The following is a 19938-nucleotide window of genomic DNA, read 5'->3' as shown; positions in this document are numbered from 1 at the left end:
GTTTGTATACACTATTGTCCAGGGACAGAAAGTACAGTCGACCTTGAACAGGCAGGAGATTAAACTATTGTTAACTTTCCTTGCTTCCAATGTCTCATATATGGTGATAAGAGAATACGTTATAATTATTTTCCTCAATGTTTCAAATCCACATAAAACGGAGTATACACTATATATACAAAGTATGTGACACCCCTTCAAATTAGTGGATTCGGCTATTTCAGCCACACCCGTTGCTGACAGGTGTATAAAATTGTGCACACAGCCATGCAATCTCCATAGACAAACATTAGCTGTAGAATGGCCTTACTGAAGAGCTCAGTGACTTTCCATGTGGGGTCATCATTGGATGCCACCTTTCCAACAAGTCAGTTTGTCAAAATGTTGCCCTGCTATAGCTGCTCCAGTCAATTGTAAGTGCTCTTTTTTGTGAAGTGGAAATGTCTAGGAGCAACAACGGCTCACCACGAAGTGGTAGGCCACATAAGCTCACAGAATGGGACCGCCAAGTACTGAAGCGCGTGGCGGGTAAAAAATGGTCTGTCCTTGTGCAACACTCACTACCGAGTTCCAAACTGCCTCTGGAAGCATGTCAGCACAAGAACTGTTTGTTGTGAGCTTCATGAAATGGGTTTCCATGGCCGAGCAGCCACTCACAAGCCTAAGATCACCATGTGCAATGCCAAGCGTAGCCTGGAGTGGTGTATAGCTCGCCACCATTGGACTCTGGAGCAGTGGAAACACGTTCTCTGGAGTGATGATTCACGCTTTACCATCTGGCAGTCCGACGGAATGAATCTGTGTTTGGCGGATTGCAGGAGAATGCTACCTGCCCGAATGCATAGTGCCAAATGTACAGTCTGGTGGAGGAGGAATAATGGTCTGGGCCTGTTTTTCATGGTTCGGTCTAGGCCCCTTAGTTCCAGTGAAGGGAAATCTTAACGCGACAGCATACAATGACATTCTAGACGATTCTGTGCTTCCAACTTTGAGGCAACAATTTGGGGAAGGCCCTTTTCTGTTTCAGCTTGACAATGCCCTCGTGCACAAAGCGAGGTACATACAGAAATGGTTTGTCAAGATAGTTGTGGAAGAACTTGACTGGTCTGCACAGAGCCCTGACCTTAACCCCATCGAACACCATTGAGATTTATTGGAATGCCGACTGTGAGCCAGGCCTAATCGCCCAACATCAGTGCCCGACCTCACTAATGCTCGTGGCTGAACGGAAGCAAGTCCACGCAGCAATGTTCCAACATCTAGTGGAAAGCCTTCCCAGAAGAGTGGATGCTGTTATTACAGCAAAGGGGGCACCAACTTCATATTAATGACCATGATTTTGGAATGAAATGTTCGACGAGCAGGTGTCCACATACTTTTGGTCCTGTAGTGTATGTGTGATATGAACGTTTTATTTCCTCACTGTTTAAAATTCACATGCTTGCTTCCAATGTATGACATGGAGGTATACGAGACAAATAAAAGTGTCCATTTTTCTTCTTCTATTTGGTAAATGTTTCATAGAACTGAGTAGACCTATGTGGTTAACTGGTCGGTAGCTGAGTATTCTAAGGTTCCATTCGGAGGTGCCAAGGAGTGCTGTAGACTGCAGAAGGACTCTGAGTCTATTTGCAGCAGCACCAAGGGCACTGGGGCTGTTTAGATAGTGACCTAGTTTAGATATATTCATGAGTTTCTCAAACCTCTAACACAACTTATTTATTTCGATTCTATCTCGGTGAGGAAGCGCATTACTGTCTAATATCATCATACTTGTAATATGGAGTTGAGTTTGTTTGGCGTATTATTTTTTGCTGTTGTCAGTATTACATTTTTAATGAATTAATTTGCAGAACAAGTTGGTCTATTAGCTAATTTGTGCTTTCTTTCTTTTTGATTAAATCTGAGGGTGCTACATGTGCTGGTGATATGACATTATGACACTGGTGTTATGGTATTATGACACTGGTGTTATGGTATTATGACACTGGTGTTATGGTATTATGACACTGGTGTTATGGTATTATGACACTGGTGTTATGGTATTATGACACTGGTGTTATGGTATTATGACACTGGTGTTATGGTATTATGACACTGGTGTTAGGACATTATGACACTGGTGTTAGGACATTATGACACTGGTGTTAGGACATTATGACACTGGTGTTAGGACATTATGACACTGGTGTTAGGACATTATGACACTGGTGTTAGGACATTATGACACTGGTGTTAGGACATTATGACACTGGTGTTAGGACATTATGACACTGGTGTTATGACATTTTGACACTGGTGTTATGACATTTTGACACTGGTGCTACGACATTGACACTGGTGTTATGACATTATAAAACTGGTGTTATGACATTGGCGTAATAAAATAACCCATTTTGGACAAAGCTGTGCTGATCCAACCGGTATTTATAGGACTGCGAATTTATGGTTGACCTACTATTAAAATACAGCATGTTAGTTTAGTGTTAGCAACACACTCTACCCGGATACACTTCCACACTCCATCCCCCAGGTGGCAGCACCAACCAAGTCAAGGGCTGTGCTCTGCCAGGAGGCCTTGATAAGCACGTCATCAGGTGATGGGTCAGTCAGTGTCCCAGCTGGCAAGAGGTGAAGCTGCTGGTTTTATTTGGTGACCATGAGGCCACGAGGTTGAGTTTTGAATCTTTAGTTCAGGCATGCCTCTTTTGTTTCCTTTTGTGTACGTGTTTATTTTGGTCATCTTTTGAACAAATAAACTAATCTGCTTGGAATGGCCGATCAAGAGGTCATGACAGAGTTGACCCTGGACCAGGGTGAGGTTTCTGTCAACTGGGTACATGCACACCACAACAGAGTTGACCCTGGACCAAGGTAAGGTTTCTGTCAACTGGGTACATGCACACCATAACAGAGTTGACCCTGGACCAGGGTAAGGTTGCTGTCCCCTGGGTACATGCACACCATAACAGAGTTGACCCTGGACCAGGGTAAGGTTGCTGTCCCCTGGGTACATGCACACCATAACAGAGTTGACCCTGGACCAGGGTAAGGTTGCTGTCCCCTGGGTACATGCACACCATAACAGAGTTGACCCTGGACCAAGGTAAGGTTGCTGTCACCTGGGTACATGCACACCATAACAGTGTTGACCCTGGACCAAGGTAAGGTTGCTGTCACCTGGATACATACATTCAACACCTGGTTGCATATGCTTACTTGTCACATTAATGCACACATCCAATCAGGTTACAGAACCATTACTAAGCCCTAGACTTAGCCGAGTACAGTGTTAACAATAGGCCATCTAGTTGCTTCCGTAACACTATCAACACAAATACCCTGCATTTATCACCTTTGCAGTACGCTGGTGACAGTGGTGTTGTGAGCACGGAAACATACATCCTTATATCATTATCCCTATAACAACACATACTATCACATACAGGCTGTGCTGAACCAACTGTAACAGTAGTTCAATGATTGGTCTGCATACCTGTTGGTGGTTCAGCCTCCACTGGATTCACACTTTACGGTGACACTGGTGTTATGTCATTGGTGTTATAAAATAACCAGGTTATGGTTGTGTGATCTAACGACTGATCTTACGGTTGACCTGACCACAAAGTACTGACCCAACTGTTATATGACTGTGGTCTTTACGATTGACCTCCATACCTGTTGGTTGTTCACTGTACGGTGACACTGGTGACATTGGTGACGTGGTGAGCAGGGATCCCCCGAGGGGTTTGTGTCATAGAAGGCTCCCAGGGCACAGAGGACATGTCTCCCTCGGCTGGCTGACAGCTGACCTCGTTGATACTATCAACACAGGAGTATCCTCCCGGACACGGCTGGACCAGGCAGTCATCGTAATTGTGCTCACAGTTCCTCCCCTGTACATGTAAAACAGAGATAGACATTAGACTATAGAAACAGAAATATAGATAAACATTAGTTGACCATAGAAATAGTCAAATATATAGACATTATACCATAGCTATATAATCTGATCTAACAGAAATATTTCTTTATTTGATTAGCCATTAGCATAATTCCATCTATGATGTGAGGTCATGGACAAAAGTAGGGCACTACACAGGGAATAGGGTTCAATTTGAGACACACGTGGGCTTGGTAAGGAAGACATTAGGATTCAGGCCACCTTAATAAGGGTGTAAATGATGTGTAGCAGCAGGAGAGATGATCACAAACGCCTGCGGATGACATCTACAGTGGTGGAGACTGAACTAAATAACCTCTCTCTGAACATGGCCCAAATGGCACCCTATTGTCAATTGGCACCCTGCGTAGTGCACTTCTGTTGACTAGTGCTCATAGGGCTCGGGTCAAAAGTAGTGCACTGTATAGGGAATAGGGTGCCAGATGGAACTGCCTTATCCTGCTCATGACTAGGAGGGTAAATATTCAGCCTCTGCCTTATCCTGCCATGACTAGGACGGTAAATATAATACCATCACATTCTGGGAGAAGAAAGAAGATGAAGAACATATTGAAAGAAATGCTAACATTTCAGACGTGGAGAAGAGCAAAGGAAAGAAGGGGGAGAGAGAGATCCACACAGAGACAGAGAAAGAGGGGGAGGCAACAGGGATGAAGGAGGATAGAGGGAAGGATGAAATAAGGGAAGAGTGTGCTGGGTAAGCCTCACCACAAATCCAGGACGACAGAAACAGGTGTAGCCGTAGCCAGGCTCGTTCTGGATGCACATCCCCTGGTTGCAGGGTTGCGGAAGGCACTCATTAATGTCCAACTCACAGTGAAGGCCTGTCCAACCTGCCAAGGAACAAAGCCCACAGACTGAGCACCGCAGTGTGTAGGGAGGTGGGATGTGTGTGTGTGTACTTGCAGTGCGGTGAGCCCTAGCTTCACTCACATCCACCACCCTCTTAAGAGAATATCAATCAGATTCCTTCGATTTGCTGCTTTGCTTCTTTTTTGGGGGGGCACACACACACACACACACAACAAAAGGTCCATGAGCGAAAGGGAGATAAGTGTCACATACATTTTAATGAGGCTATAGGCTAGGTGTTTTGATGAGGCTATAGGCTAGGTGTTTTGATGAGGCTATAGGCTAGGTGTTTTGATGAGGCTATAGGCTAGGAGTTTTGATGAGGCTATAGGCTAGGTGTTTTGATGAGGCTATAGGCTAGGTGTTTTGATGAGGCTATAGGCTAGGTGTTTTGATGAGGCTATAGGCTAGGTGTTTTGATGAGGCTATAGGCTAGGTGTTCTGATGAGGCTATAGGCTAGGTGTTTTGAGGAGGCTATAAGCTAGGTGTTTTGATGAGGCTATAGGCTAGGTGTTTTGATGAGGCTATAGGCTAGGTGTTTTGATGAGGCTATAGGCTAGGTGTTTTGAGGAGGCTATAAGCTAGGTGTTTTGATGAGGCTATAGGGTAGGTGTTTTGATGAGGCTATAGGCTAGGTGTTTAGAAGGACATCAGCTCCTACAAGAGCAGAAAGAATTTTTGTTTAATCCAATAAGTAGATGCTGGTATTGTCTTGTAGGGCAATTGCATTTAAGTGTTGTATTTGACATATTACTCTACTTAATCATTGCTGTTTGAACTGTCTGACTGCTCAGTACTTGTGACTGTCATTGTGGACTTGTGGATTAGTTTCAGGCCTATTTGTGTAACAGTCTTGCTAATCTGTGGGAGTGGTGTATTGTAGGGGATGTTTTCTTCACCTCTGCCAGGCAATCAGCAATCAGTGCTGGGAGGTGTGTCTTTCACCTCTGCTACGCAATTAGTATTATTCCCACGGGGGGACCAGTACGCGGAAAAAAATTATGAAATGTATGTATTCACTACTGTAAGTCGCTCTGGATAAGAGCGTCTGCTAAATGACTAAAATGTAAATGTAAAATGTAGTACTTCTGTGTTTTTTCAGCGGCAGCTGTTGTAGGCTCGGCCCTAATTTATGTGCTCTCTGACACCTGGAGTCGGACGACAGAGGACAATGGCAAATGACTAGTCAACCCTTCCCCCTCTGAGGGGCCAAAATGTTTCTCTCTGTTACAATATTCAGAGGACTATCGAATGCTACAGAATAATACTATATTATTAATGTCTGGTCATGTATCTGAAACTTGTTCACTGAGGATAACTCTGATGCTATCTATATGGATGTATGATCTCTGTGGTAACTGTTCACTGAGGATAACTCTGATGCTATCTATATGGATGTATGATCTCTGTGGTAACTGTTCACTGAAGATAACTCTGATGCTATCTATATGGATGTATGACCTCTGTGGTAACTATCTGTACAGGGGGAACTCAATTACTCTATGCAAAAAGGTTGTATGATCCTCTCAGGAATTCTGTCTTATTTACATTGGTCTCATCCCCCACACAAGATGCTTTGACACCCTGTGGAGATTGGGCCTTGGAGGTCAGGTTACACTGTAAACTTAGTATCGTTTGATTGGTCAAAAGTAGTTGGTTTTGGGTTGGAAGGGTTGCACCTTCATATGTTATAAATGGAATTAAATGCATTTGTTCTTTCTGTCTCTTATCCTGTATCCTGTCCATGGAGGAAGGTTGAATGATCAATTCTCATTTCTTAGGCTTCTAGGCCTCTGGTCTAATAAGCATCTCTTTGTTCATGCTTTGTCCTGTAAGTTAACCTTAGTGTCTATAGGCTTGGAATAATGCTTTATAATGCTTGTTTCTTAAATGTAATGCCTTGTATGTGAATCCATTCTTGCTCGTCTACATCAACTCATTGCCTAATGCTTACGTGTATATTTTAATTATCTTTTGGAGTCAGATAAACATTTGAATAGGCTAATTGCTTAATCTAATTACAAATTAAATGAGGTATTTATAATATCATGTACACTGTATATACACATACAGTTGAAGTCGGAAGTTTACATACACTTAGGTTGGAGTCATTAAAACTCATTTTTCAACCACTCCACAAATTTTTTGTTAACAAACTACAGTTTTGGCAAGTCAGTTAGGACATCTACTTTGTGCATGACACAAGTAATTTTTCCAACAATTGTTTACAGACAGATTATTTCACTTATAATTCACTGTACTGCAATACCAGTGGGTCAGAAGTTTACATTCACTAAGTTGTCTGTGCCTTTAAACAGCTTGGAAAATTCCAGAAAATGATGTCATGGCTTTAGAAGCTTCTGATAGGCTAATTGACATCATTTGAGTCAATTGGAAGTGTACCTGTGGATGTATTTCAAGGCCTACCTTCAAACTCAGTGCCTCTTTGCTTGACATCATGGGAAAATCAAAATAAATCAGCCAAGAACTCAGAAAAAAAAGTAGAACTGGTTCATCCTTGGGAGCAATTTCCAAACACTTGAAGGTACCACGTTCATCTGTACAAACAATAGTACGCAAGTATAAACACCATGGGACCACGCAGCCGTCATACCGCTCAGGAAGGAGAAGCGTTCTGTCTCCTAGAGATGAACGTACTTTGGTGTGAAAAGTGCAAATCAATCCCAGAACAACAGCAAAGGACCTTGTGAAGATGCTAGAGGAAACAGGCACAAAAGTATCTATATCCACAGTAAAACGAGTCCTATATCGACATAACCTGAAAGGCCGCTCAGCAAGGAAGAAGCCACTGCTCCAAAACCGCCATAAAAAAAGCCATACTACGGTTTGCAACTGCACATGGGGACAAAGATCGTACTTTTTTGGAGAAATGTCCTCTGATCTGATGAAACAAAAACAGAACTGTTTGGCCATAATGATCATTGTTATGTTTGGAGGAAAAAGGGGGAGGCTTGCAAGCCGAAGAACACCATCCCAACTGTGAAGCACGGGGGTGGCAGCATCATGTTGTGGGGGTGCTTTGCTGCAGGAGGGACTGGTGCACTTCACAAAATAGATGGCATCATGAGGCAGGAAAATTATGTGGATATATTGAAGCAACATCTCAAGACATCAGTCAAGAAGATTAAGCTTGATCGCAAATGGACAATGGATAATGACCCCAAGCATACTTTCAAAGTTGTGGCAAAATGGCTTAAGGACAACAAAGTCAAGGTATTGGAGTGGCCATCACAAAGCCCTGACCTCAATCCTATAGAAAATGTGTGGGCAGAACTTAAAAAGTGTGTGCGATTAAGGAAGCTTACGAACCTGACTGACTCAGTTACACCAGCTCTGTCAGGAGGAATGGGCCAAAAATTCACCCAACTTATTGTAGGAAGTTTGTGGATGGCTACCTGAAACGTTTGACCCAAGCTAAACAATTTAAAGGCAATGCTACCAAACACTAATTGAATTTATGTAAACTTCTGACCCAATGGGAATGTGATGAAAGTAATTAAAGCTGAAATAAATCATTCTCTCTAGTATTATTCTGACATTTCACATTCTTAAAATAAAGTGGTGATCCTAACTGACCTAAGACAGGGAATTTTTACTAGGATTAAATGTCAGGAATTGTGAAAAACTGAGTTTAAATGTATTTGGCTAAGGTGTATGTAAACTTCTGACTTCAACTGTGTTACTGCCCACTACACTGTAAGCTGTGGTACTGTCAAGCGGCAGATCTGAGCCCTGGTGGACACCAGTAGTGAGAGCACATGGTGCAGACACAGATCTGTCTGCTAAATGACTAAAGTGTAAAAATTTCAAATTAATGCTTTAGCTGTAAGCAAGATACAAGTATTGATCCACCCACACCTGAAGAGATGCTGTGTTATCTCTTCACCATAAATAATTAAAGTGGGAAGAAAATGATTTATAATCTATTGCAGCATGTTTTGCAAGAGATCTAGGCCTGTTATCTGAATTTACTGTGAGATGAAAAACAGATTGATTTGCTTTGAATCATAAAAAATGATTGATAATGTCAATCATCATTGTACAACATCAGTATTCTGCAACACATAGGCCTGCTAGAATAGCGATAAAGCCAATCTGTGTCCATGTCCAGTGACTTATTGTAACCAATCTACATTCCAGTAACTTACCTACCCTGCAGTTAGAGCGGTAGCGTTAACCAGGTATATATTTCATATAACATTAATATATACACTGAGTGTACAAAACTTTAGGAACACCTTCCTACTATTGAGTTGCACCCCCGATCTTAGTTGTTGTATAGTGACTTACCTGCCCTGAAGTGGCAGAGGTAGCCATGAACCAGGTCATAGAATGCATTATAAACTGGGTAGTTAGAGCTCTGAATGCTGATTGGCTGAATGTTGTGGTATATCAGACAATATGCCATGGGTATGAAACAAACTTACTTGTTTATGTTGGTAACCAGTTTATAATAGCAACAAGGCACATGGGGGGGTTTGTGGTACAGTACAGTATATGGCCAATATACTGTACCGCGGCTAAGGGCTGTATCCAGACACTCCACGTTGTGATATATGGCCAATATACTGTACCGCGGCTAAGGGCTGTATCCAGGCACTCCACGTTGTGATATATGGCCAATATACTGTACCGCGGCTAAGGGCTGTATCCAGGCACTCCACGTTGTGATATATGGCCAATATACTGTACCGCGGCTAAGGGCTGTATCCAGGCACTCCACGTTGCGTCACGCTTAAGAACAGCCCTTAGCCGTGGTATATTGGCCATATACCACACCCCCTTGGGCCTTATTGCTTCATTATAACCACCTTGTAATGCATTATAACTGTTACCAATCTTAGTTAATGTACTCACCTGCCCTGCAGTGGCAGAGGTATCCGTTAAGCAGGTCTCGGCAGATTGCCCCGTGGAGACATGGATCTGAACAGCATTCATTAATGTCCATCTCACAGAAGTCACCTATGAAACCTGCTGGACAACTGGGAGAAGACAAGGATATTGCATAGATGTCATTTAACATATCAAATCAAACTTTACTTGTCACATGCGCCAAATACAACAAGTGTAGACTTTACCGTGAAATGCTTACTTACAAGCCCTTAACCAGATCAAGAAGAAGAAAATATTTACCAACTGGACTAAAATAAAAACACAATAAAAATAATGAGGCTATATACAACGGGCACCGGTACCGAGTCAGTGTGCAGGGGTACAGGCTCGTTGAAGTAATCTGTACATGTAGGTGGGGGGCGAAGTAACTATGCATAGGTAACAAACAAACAGTGAGTAGCAGCAATGTACAAGGGGGGGGTCAATGTCAATTGTCCAGTGGCGGTTTTATTAATTGTTCAGCAGTCTAATGGCTTGGGGGTAGAAGCTGTTGAGGAGCCTTTTGGTCTTAGACTTGGCGCTCCGGTACCGCTTGCCGTGCGGTAGCAGAGAAAACAGTCTATAACTTGGGTGACTGGAGTCTCTGACAATTTTATGGGCTTTCCTCTGACACCGCCTATTATATAGGTCCTGGATGGCAGGAAGCTTGGCCCCAGTGATGTACTGGGCCGTTCGCACTACCCTCTGTAGCGCCTTACGTTCAGATGCTGAGCAGTTGCCATACCAGGCGGTGATGCAACCGGTCAGGATGCTCTCATATAACACATATAACATACAGGGCTATTTGATCAAGAAAGAGAGTGATGGAGTGCTGCATCAGACGACCTGGCCTCCACAATCACCCAACCTCAAAAAATGTAGATGGTTTGGGATGAGTTGGACCGCAGAGTGAAGGAAAAGCAGCTAACAAGTGTTCAGCATATGTGGGAACTCCTTTAAGACTGTTGGAAAAGCATTCCAGGTGAAGCTGGTTGAGAGAATGCCAAGAGTGTGCAAAGCTGTTATCAAGGCAAAGTGTGGCTACTTTGAAGAATCTAAAATCTAAAATATATTTTGATTTGTTTAACACTTTTTGGTTACTACATGATTCCATATGTGTTATTTCATAGTTTTGATGTATTCACTATTATTCAACAATAAATGAAAATCCTTGAATGAGTAGGTTTGTGCAAACATTTGACTGGTACTGTAAATAACACATATAACATACAGTACCAGTCAAAAGTTTGGACACACCTACTCTTTCAATGATTTTTCTTTATGTTTACTAATCACATATAGAGAACACATATACATTTACTTTTTATACTTTTTTTTAACCAATGTAAAATAAAGATTCAATATTTGTTTTACAATAAGAAAGTTGTGTATCTTTTTCGAAAATAACATCAAAACAGTACTACAGTCTTCAGTAGAAGAAACAGAATGGACACGTTGTTGTTGATATCTTTTTACCATTACTTATCATCACGGAATGATTAATAATGAACAATTACTAGGAAGACAATATTAACAGTTTATTAGGTACACCACCCATTCACCAAAATGGTTCGCTCCTACAGACAGTGAGTCACGTGGCCATGGTTTGCTATATAAAACAGTCAGACAGGCATCGAGACATCCAGTTTCTGTTCGAGTGATCATTAGAATGGGAAAAACGAGTGACCTAAGCGACTTTGAGCTTGGTATGATCGTCGATGCCAGGCATACCAGTTCTAGTATGTCAGAAACGGCCGGCCGCCTTGGCTTTTCATGTGCGACAGTGTCTATGGTTTACTGAGAATGGTGTGACAAACAAAAACCATCCAGTCAGCGGCAGGCCTGTGGGCAAAAAAACTGCTTGTTGATGAGAGGTCAAAGGAGAATAGCAAGAATGGTGCAAGCTAATAGGCGGGCCACATACAGGCAGATAAAGGCACAGTTCAACAGTGGTGTGCAGAAAGACATCTCAGAATGCACAGCTCCTCAGTCTTTGTCACTGATGGGCTTTTGCAGCAGACGAACCCACCGGCTTCCACTCCTATCAGCTAAAAACAAGAAGTATACAGAGCCAGATGCTGCATCATATTTGAAATAATTTGTAGAAAATACACTTTATTTCCCTGTCATGTAGCATTATGAACATCCTGTGTCACTTTACTTGGACTAAGAAAACAGACTATATGACACTGTCAAGAAGCATTATGACCATCATAATCATATAAACCAGATAGGCCTGTCATGTACATGCCCTTATGTCAGTCATCTGTCTAAAAGAGGATGTCTTGTCCTGCTCCTGAAATCTGCTCCTGCATTCATCCCAGTCTTCAGTAACAGAGCATTGAGGTAGGTGCATGTCTGACATCAATGTTTGCACAATTACAATGATACTTTAATATGGTCAATTAAAAATAAAATATATAACATAAACATACCTTTGACAAGTAGGCTATGGTGTAATGGAATGTTTTGCTTTGTGGTTTTTAACACTCTTATGTAGGTGTCATAACCAGCCATAAAATAACGCAATATGTCACACAGGTCTAAATATGTGTCATGACAGTGTTATGACCATATTATAACAGGTTATGACAAGTTGGGGTGTAAAGTAAAGTGTTACCATATTAAGTATAGCAGTGGCATATAAGTAGCATATAACTGGTCTAGACTACTCTGCAGTATTGACAGTGATAGTTTGGGGGGAAAAGCAGTTTTACTACACACAACATAAAGTAACAATCTCTAGAATGCATTCTCACCATCCAAGTCCTATTCATGTCCATGGGTATTGTAATAATGTGTCTGAAATGCATTCGTACAGGACTCCTCAGATCTCTGGAGACACCAGCAGATTGACAACGGATGTCTTACTTCAAGGAGACACTATCTGCGTCCCAAATGGCACCCTATTACCTACCTGAGCCCCATAGGGTTTTGGTCAAATATAGTGCACTATAAAGGGAATAGGGTGCCGTTTGAAACAGAACCAACATCCAGCCGTTACCAAGCTAGGAAATGGAACTGCAATTTAAACTGTCTCCATGCTGCTTGTCCCCGAGGCTGGTTGAATTGCCATCAAATCCAGACATCACATTCAACCATCCAATCTGTTGCAATCCTGACACCACGCATAATATTGGATGGATCTCTATATACCAAATGGACTAAACTGCATGCAGTCTGTCGCTGGTTGCAACCTATAACATCCATGCTTGTATCCATTATCTAATGAGAAAGAGTGTTATTCCCTCACGTACAGTTTAGGATTACAATACATTGTGTCATTTCGTGTTAAAGAGACATTAGATTGACATGTGACTTGTCTCCAAGGAAATGGAGACAATAAAACACGCCTTCTTCAAATTCACTTCAACATATGGCATATACTGCATACCCATAACAATGCAGCATTTGTTAACCAAAAAGAAAACCTAGCATACGGACATTAAAGCATATGCATACAACTTCAGCATTCGTTTCACAAAAAATAAACATTGAATTATAATTGAGTATACAGAGCCAGATGCTGCAGCATGACACCCAACTGTCCTCCAACTGTTGATAACAGACTAAACATTACTACAGCAGGCAGGCAGCCCTTCTCTGTCTGTGTCCCAAATGGCTGTTCCCTTTACAGTGCACTACAGGACACATAGGGCTCTGGTCAGAAGATGTAGGGACTAGGGTACTGTTTGGGATGCGGCCCTCTGTCTTTACACTAGACCACAGTGACTTATGGCCCTGAACCTGAGCATATGTGCTACAGCTAAGACAATGTAATTAACAGCAAGACGTCGAGGGGACCCACGCTGTGGCAAATCTACACCCTATTACTGCAGTGCAGTGTCTGGCTATATTCACAATGTGAAGGGAGGGAGGACGGCTCATACCAATGGCTGGACTGGAATCAATGGAACGGTAACAAACACATGGAAACCATTGTGTTCGATGTGTTTAGTAGTGTTTCATTAATTCCAGTCCAGTCATTACTATGAACAGTTCTCTGATTTAAAGTGAGACCAGACTCCACTGATTGAGCTAGACTTCATACATCACACAGGGGAGGGAGAGCGTGTTAATAGGAAATGACATGACATGGTTCTGTTGCTGTGGCAACCTGATATTAAACCAATCAGATGCATGTCAATCTGAGAGATGAGGGGGCAGCGTGACTTTAGTCTGATTGGAGGCGGTGGTTTAATTCAACTCATAATACAGAGACTGTGTCAAAACATGCATATCATAACACTGGATAATGTTGTATTACTTCACTTACAGCCGACAGGTATCAGGCTCTGTAATTTGTTATTAAAATGAGTCCTTGGAGCAAAGATATGTGTATCCAAACAGGTAAATGTTTGAGGTGCTATAATACTGTAATATATTGTATTATTTGAAAAATATATATAAAATAATCCAAGTTTGTACATGTACATATTATATACAGGTATGCATATATTGATATTTATGTATTATACATACACATGACTACATGATGAATAGATTCACTGACCTGCAGGTGAAATTGGAGCCTTGGCCATCGAGACAAGTCCCTCCATTTAAACACAGGGTGACATTGATGGGGGTTTCTAGACAGATGTCTATGTCAATGTCACAGTTCTTTCCAGTGTATCCATCCAGACAGAAACACGCATATTTATCAACCAAGTCCACACAGGAGCCACCATTCAGACACGGACTGGAAGAACACTCCTGTAGATGGGGAAATAGCATCATGTAAAACACGAGACCAGGGCCTGTATTTATAAAGTGTCTCAGAGTAGAAGTGCTGATGTAGGATCAGTTTACTTTTGCCTTTTAAGATCATAATATTGATATTACATGATCCTAGATTAGCACTCCTACTCTCAACGAATATAGAAACTTTAAATATCCACAACTGCATGGTGGTACTAACACAGAAATATATATATATAGATAAACAGAATATCGTAAGAGAATGACTTGAATATGAATACATAGGCCTGTATATGAAAACATGACTGTTAAAATCCATAATTGACTATGATGGATGATGAGTTAAAAGAGTATGTGCAGAATTGTAGATTAGAATGGGTCTATAAACCGAGACAATAAGAGCCTCTGATTGTGCATTCCAGAGCGGAACCTCAGAGAGACATTCCAGCTACCTTAGCATTCTATTCTATCAGCCCAGTGCTCTCTCTGGAGGCCTACTGAAGCTGGGCTGGGTATTCAAATCAATTAGGGATTAGGGTGAGGCGATTCCTTTTAATCAGGTATTTATACAATGCTTACATGATCATGTAGCTCAATTGACTTATGCTGTAGGAGAATCGATGTGGCTTGTGGATGGGGAAAGGGGAGAGACGGCACACTGGAGCAGCTCTGGTCTGATTAGAATGGAGACTAACCATCTGGATCTTCCTGGTTTGCATGTTTTGGAATGTTGTACAATAATGAGATGTGATGCACAGTCACTATTACAAAATATAAAACGTATGTCCATAGTGAAATGACACTATTTTATGTCACTATAGTGAAATATAAGTCATAGGTCACTGTTAATTACAAATAACTAATTTGTCAGTTTGGCTGAAATATAACTACAATGTTTAGCGAAATGACACTATTTGAACATATTGTAATGAGACCATGTTATGTAATGATGATGAGTCCTATACAGGTTGGTTTTACCAGATGGTTTTACCCAACTTTACCCAACTATCATTCATCTCAACTCACATCAATGTTCATTTCACATCTGGCACCAGTCCATCCCAATTCACACTGGCAGTAATACACATCCACTCCATCAATGCACCTGAGAAGATAAGAGAGAAACATAACATAACAAAACAGGCCTATATGGCGTTGCCAAGCCCCAGGTCCCACTCGGGTCTAGGCCTCTAGTATATTAAAAGGCTAAACACTGAGAGAAGGCAAATATCTGAAATCACTATTTCCTAATCATGGGAATGTAAATTGAGGTAATTGAGGTCAAACGGACATATAGTAGGTACAAAGTGTGTACAGTACACAAGCCCTATTTCCCACTCTAATACATTACACACCATTACACACCATTTCTAGTCTCCATTTCCGCAACCATTTTCCTTTTTTCCCCTTTAAAAAAACAGTTTTTTACAGTTTTTATAAACAACACACATCTCCTACCCTGGACTGATGTTTTATATTCAGCAGGAGAAGCACTAACAGTTTTACTGGTAATGAATGCTTCCATTGGTTACCTCCCGTGAAGACAGGGACCCGACATGCATTCATCAGTGTTGGTCTCGCAGTGGAAACCCATGAAGCCTCCAGCACATAAGCACTGGTATCGATTGGGACCATCCACGCAGCTCCCGCCGTTTTGGCACGGGTTCGACACACACTCGTCAATGCTCAGTTCACACCACGTCCCTGGGAATAAATTACATATATTAACATAGAAAACACATTATATATATTATACCATACAGCACTTAGAATATGAACATGTAACAACACAATACATGTTTACTGTGAGTTCTTGATCATGGAAAGAGGTGAATGACTGGTTAAATAATTGATTTGAGTTTAGATGCCCCTGAATACATTGAATCAATACAGGGTGAACACTCTCTCTCTTCAATGACTGTACTTGTAGCAGAAATAGTCAAGGTTTTTCAATAATGGCAATAAGACAGACACAAGTGTAGGTGAAGAGAGATGACTGCTTCCTTAAAGTCTTGCATGTTTGCATTGTGTAGTACGGCATACATTACATTATGTATGTTATGTTTGTTGCATTAGGTTGCAGCATATACACTGGACAGAATGTGCAATATTGTCACGTCCTGACCAGTATAGAGTATATTTGGTTATTGTAGTTTGGTCAGGACGTGGCAGAGGGTAGTTGATGTATTACATTTACATTTAAGTCATTTAGCAGACGCTCTTATCCAGAGCTACTTACAAATTGGTGCATTCACCTTATGATATGTATGTATTATGGGGTTTGTCACTGGTCTATGTCTGTGTTTCTATGTCTAGTTAATTGGGGTTGGATTCTCAATTGAAGGCAGGTGTGTTGAGTTGCCTTTGATTGGGAGTCCTATATAGTAGGGTGTGTTTGTCTTTGTTTTTCGTGGGTAGTTGTTTGAGAGCACTGCTTTTTGTTGAGCCTGCTTTCACTGTTTCATGTCGTTAGTTTGTTTATTGTTTTCTTCCGTGGTGTTCGCATTATTTTATAAATAAATATGTTGAGCACAAAACCCGCTGCACATTGGTCCCTTTCTCTCTACGACGACAAATATCTAATCCTGTGTTACATATTGTTGTTCACCTCACAGTAAAGGTGGCACCAGTCACTGTATAACCACAGATCTATAGGCGTCTTCACTCCTGCAATAATACATCTTCCTCCACACTGTTACCATCATCTGATTAGACAGTCAGAGGAACAGTCCTCGCGACCTGTCTTCACTTGGGCAAATCTAATTGTGAAAACACATTATCACTGTCTAATACAGTTGCTGTCACGTGGAAATCCCATTAACAACTGCACACAGCCATTCAGTACCACACCTGGGATCAAATACTATTTGAAATAATATTAAATACATTATCTGTGCACGATTGTTATTTATTATTACGTGTTTTACTTTTCTATTATTTCTCTATTTTCCTTGTCTCTGTATTGTTGGGAAGGACCCGTAAGTAAGCATTTCACTGTTAGTCCACCTGTTGTTTACGAAGCATGTGACAAAAACGATTTGATTTGATTGAGCTTGCCTGGCACAACAAAACAAATATCATAACCGCAAAACTGCAAACCCCACCCATCTGGCACTCCCAAACCACACCCACCCGGCACTCACGGCAGACTACAGCAAACACTAAGTATTTTAAAGACTTCAAGTAGTATTTGAACTCAGGTATGTCCAGTACATAAGGAAAACTTAAAGCCCTGCTTTACTGTAGCAAGAGGTGGAGAATATAGATCACCATTCAACAATGTGCTGCTGACTAGGGAATTTATACTGTAGCATTGTGCTGATGTCATCTACAGTATCACTCAGGGAGCATGCTACTAATGATGTTGACCCAAATAACAACGGTCTCTAGAGATGGATTATCAAGGGGGGTTCGAGGTCTGTAGTAAATAACAATGGTCTCAATAGATGGATTATCAAGGGGGGGTCCCTGGTCTGTAGTAAATAACAATGGTCTCTATAGATGGATTATCAAGGGGATCCCTGGTCTGCAGTAAATAACAATGGTCTCAATAGATGGATTATCAAGGGGGGTCCCTGGTCTGTAGTAAATAACAATGGTCTCTATAGATGGATTATCAAGGGGGGTCCCTGGTCTGTAGTAAATAACAATGGTCTCTATAGATGAATGATCATGGGGGGTCCCTGGTCTGTAGTAAATAACAAGTGTCTCTATAGATGGATTATCTGGGGGGTACGAGGTCTGTAGTAAATAACAGTGGTCTCTATAGTTGGATTATCAAGGGGCGTCCCTGGTCTGTAGTAAATAACAATGGTCTCTATAGATGGATTATCAAGGGGGGTCTGCAGTAAATAACAATGGTCTCTATAGATGGATTAACAAGGGGGGTCCCTGGTCTGCAGTAAATAACAATGGTCTCTATAGATGGATTATCAAGGGGGGTCCCTGGTCTGCAGTAAATAACAGTGGTCTCTATAGATGGATTATCAAGGGGGGTCCCTGGTCTGTAGTAAGTGACTATACAACATTGTTGAGGTCATTTCAAAGTAGAATTGTGTGGTGAAGAAAAGTATAATTGTTCACCTTTGCAGTTGAAATATGCGCTACCTGCCTTTGGAAAGGGTATGTATCACAACATAATTTATTTTAAAAGGTACAATTAATCGATCGCATTTTTGTAAAAATGTGTCAACGTTGGCGGCATTGAATTTAACTGATAATCCAACATAATAACTAACCATTTCAGTCAGCTAAAATACCACAAATAAAACCACACAACTTTCTGACATAATTGGTCATTAGGTTGCTCCAAAGCTGTAACTGTGCAAACAAATAATTGAGTTTAACACAGGCTTGACATGTCCTAATAAAACACCACAACACAGCAGTGAAACCTTTCAAATCCGCCTTATTGCACATAAATGTTATTTATACCTCACAACACAAACAATTATCACACTTTACGGGCTGCAACTCACAACTAAGTCAAGATGAAGGTGAAATGGGTTGACTCACTAGGCTAATCTAGGACCCGAATGACTCACTGGACTAATCTAGGCCCTGAATGACTCACTGGGCTAATCTAGGACCTGAATGACTCACTGGGCTAATCTAGGACCTGAATGACTCACTAGGCTAATCTAGGACCTGAATGACTCACTGGGTTAATTTAGGACCTGAATGACTCACTAGGCTAATCTAGGACCTGGATAATTTCAGGACTATAGAAATATATCATGGAATATGTCCCAAATGGCACCCTATTCTCTATATAGTGCACTACTTTTGCCCAGGGTCCAATAAAAACTAGTGCACTATATACAGTGCCTTCAGAAAAGAATCACACCCCTGGATTTATTCCACAGTTTGTTGTGTTACAGCCTGAATTCCAAATGGATAAAAAATAGAGTAGATTTGGCCTTGTGTTTTAGATTATTGTCCTACTGAAAGGTGAATTCATCTCCCAGTGTTTGGTGGATAGCAGACTGAAACAGGTTTTACTGTAGGATTTTGTCTGTGCTTAGCTCCATTCCGTTTCTTTTTTATCCTGAACAACTCCCCAGTCCTTAACGATTACAAGCTTACCCATAACATGATGCAGCCACCACTATGCTTGAACATATGGAGAGTGGTACTCAGTAATGTGTTGCATTGATTTGACACAAACATAACTTTGTATTCAGAACAAAATGTGAATTGCTTTACCATATTTCTTGCAGTATTACTTTAGTGCCTTGTTGCAAAAACAGGATGCATGTTTTGGAAAATGTTTAATCTGTACAAAGCTTCCTTCTTTCCACTCTGTCAATTAGGTTAGTATTGTGGAGTAACTACAATGTTGTTGATCCATCCACAGTTTTCTCCTATCACAGCCGTTAAACGCTATAACTGTTTTAAAAACTTACCATTGGCTTCATGGTGAAATCCCTGAGCGGATTCCTTCCTGTCCTGCAAGCAACTGAGTTGGGAAGGATGCCTGTATCTTTGTAGTGACTGGGTGTATTTATACACCATCCAAAGTGTAATTTAT

The 19938-nt window shown here is 41.3% G+C and overlaps 1 protein-coding gene across 1 annotated transcript in view; it reads right to left on the bottom strand.

Moving 5' to 3' along the window:
* Positions 1–19938, bottom strand: part of LOC106577318 (protein eyes shut homolog) — a 52465-nt gene that overhangs the window by 31605 nt on the left and 922 nt on the right. The window contains exons 2-8 of the mRNA XM_045701766.1: positions 15941–16112; positions 15435–15513; positions 14224–14423; positions 9696–9820; positions 4673–4797; positions 3699–3896; positions 2980–3064 (exon numbers count right to left, since the gene is read on the bottom strand). Of these exons, the coding sequence (XP_045557722.1) occupies positions 2980–3064; positions 3699–3896; positions 4673–4797; positions 9696–9820; positions 14224–14423; positions 15435–15513; positions 15941–16112 (984 nt within the window). The remainder of the gene's footprint in view (positions 1–2979; positions 3065–3698; positions 3897–4672; positions 4798–9695; positions 9821–14223; positions 14424–15434; positions 15514–15940; positions 16113–19938) is intronic.

This window comes from Salmo salar, chromosome ssa18 (genome assembly GCF_905237065.1).
Source record: "Salmo salar chromosome ssa18, Ssal_v3.1, whole genome shotgun sequence".
Classification (NCBI taxonomy): domain Eukaryota; kingdom Metazoa; phylum Chordata; class Actinopteri; order Salmoniformes; family Salmonidae; genus Salmo; species Salmo salar.
This window is presented reverse-complemented; position numbering and strand designations above follow the sequence as displayed.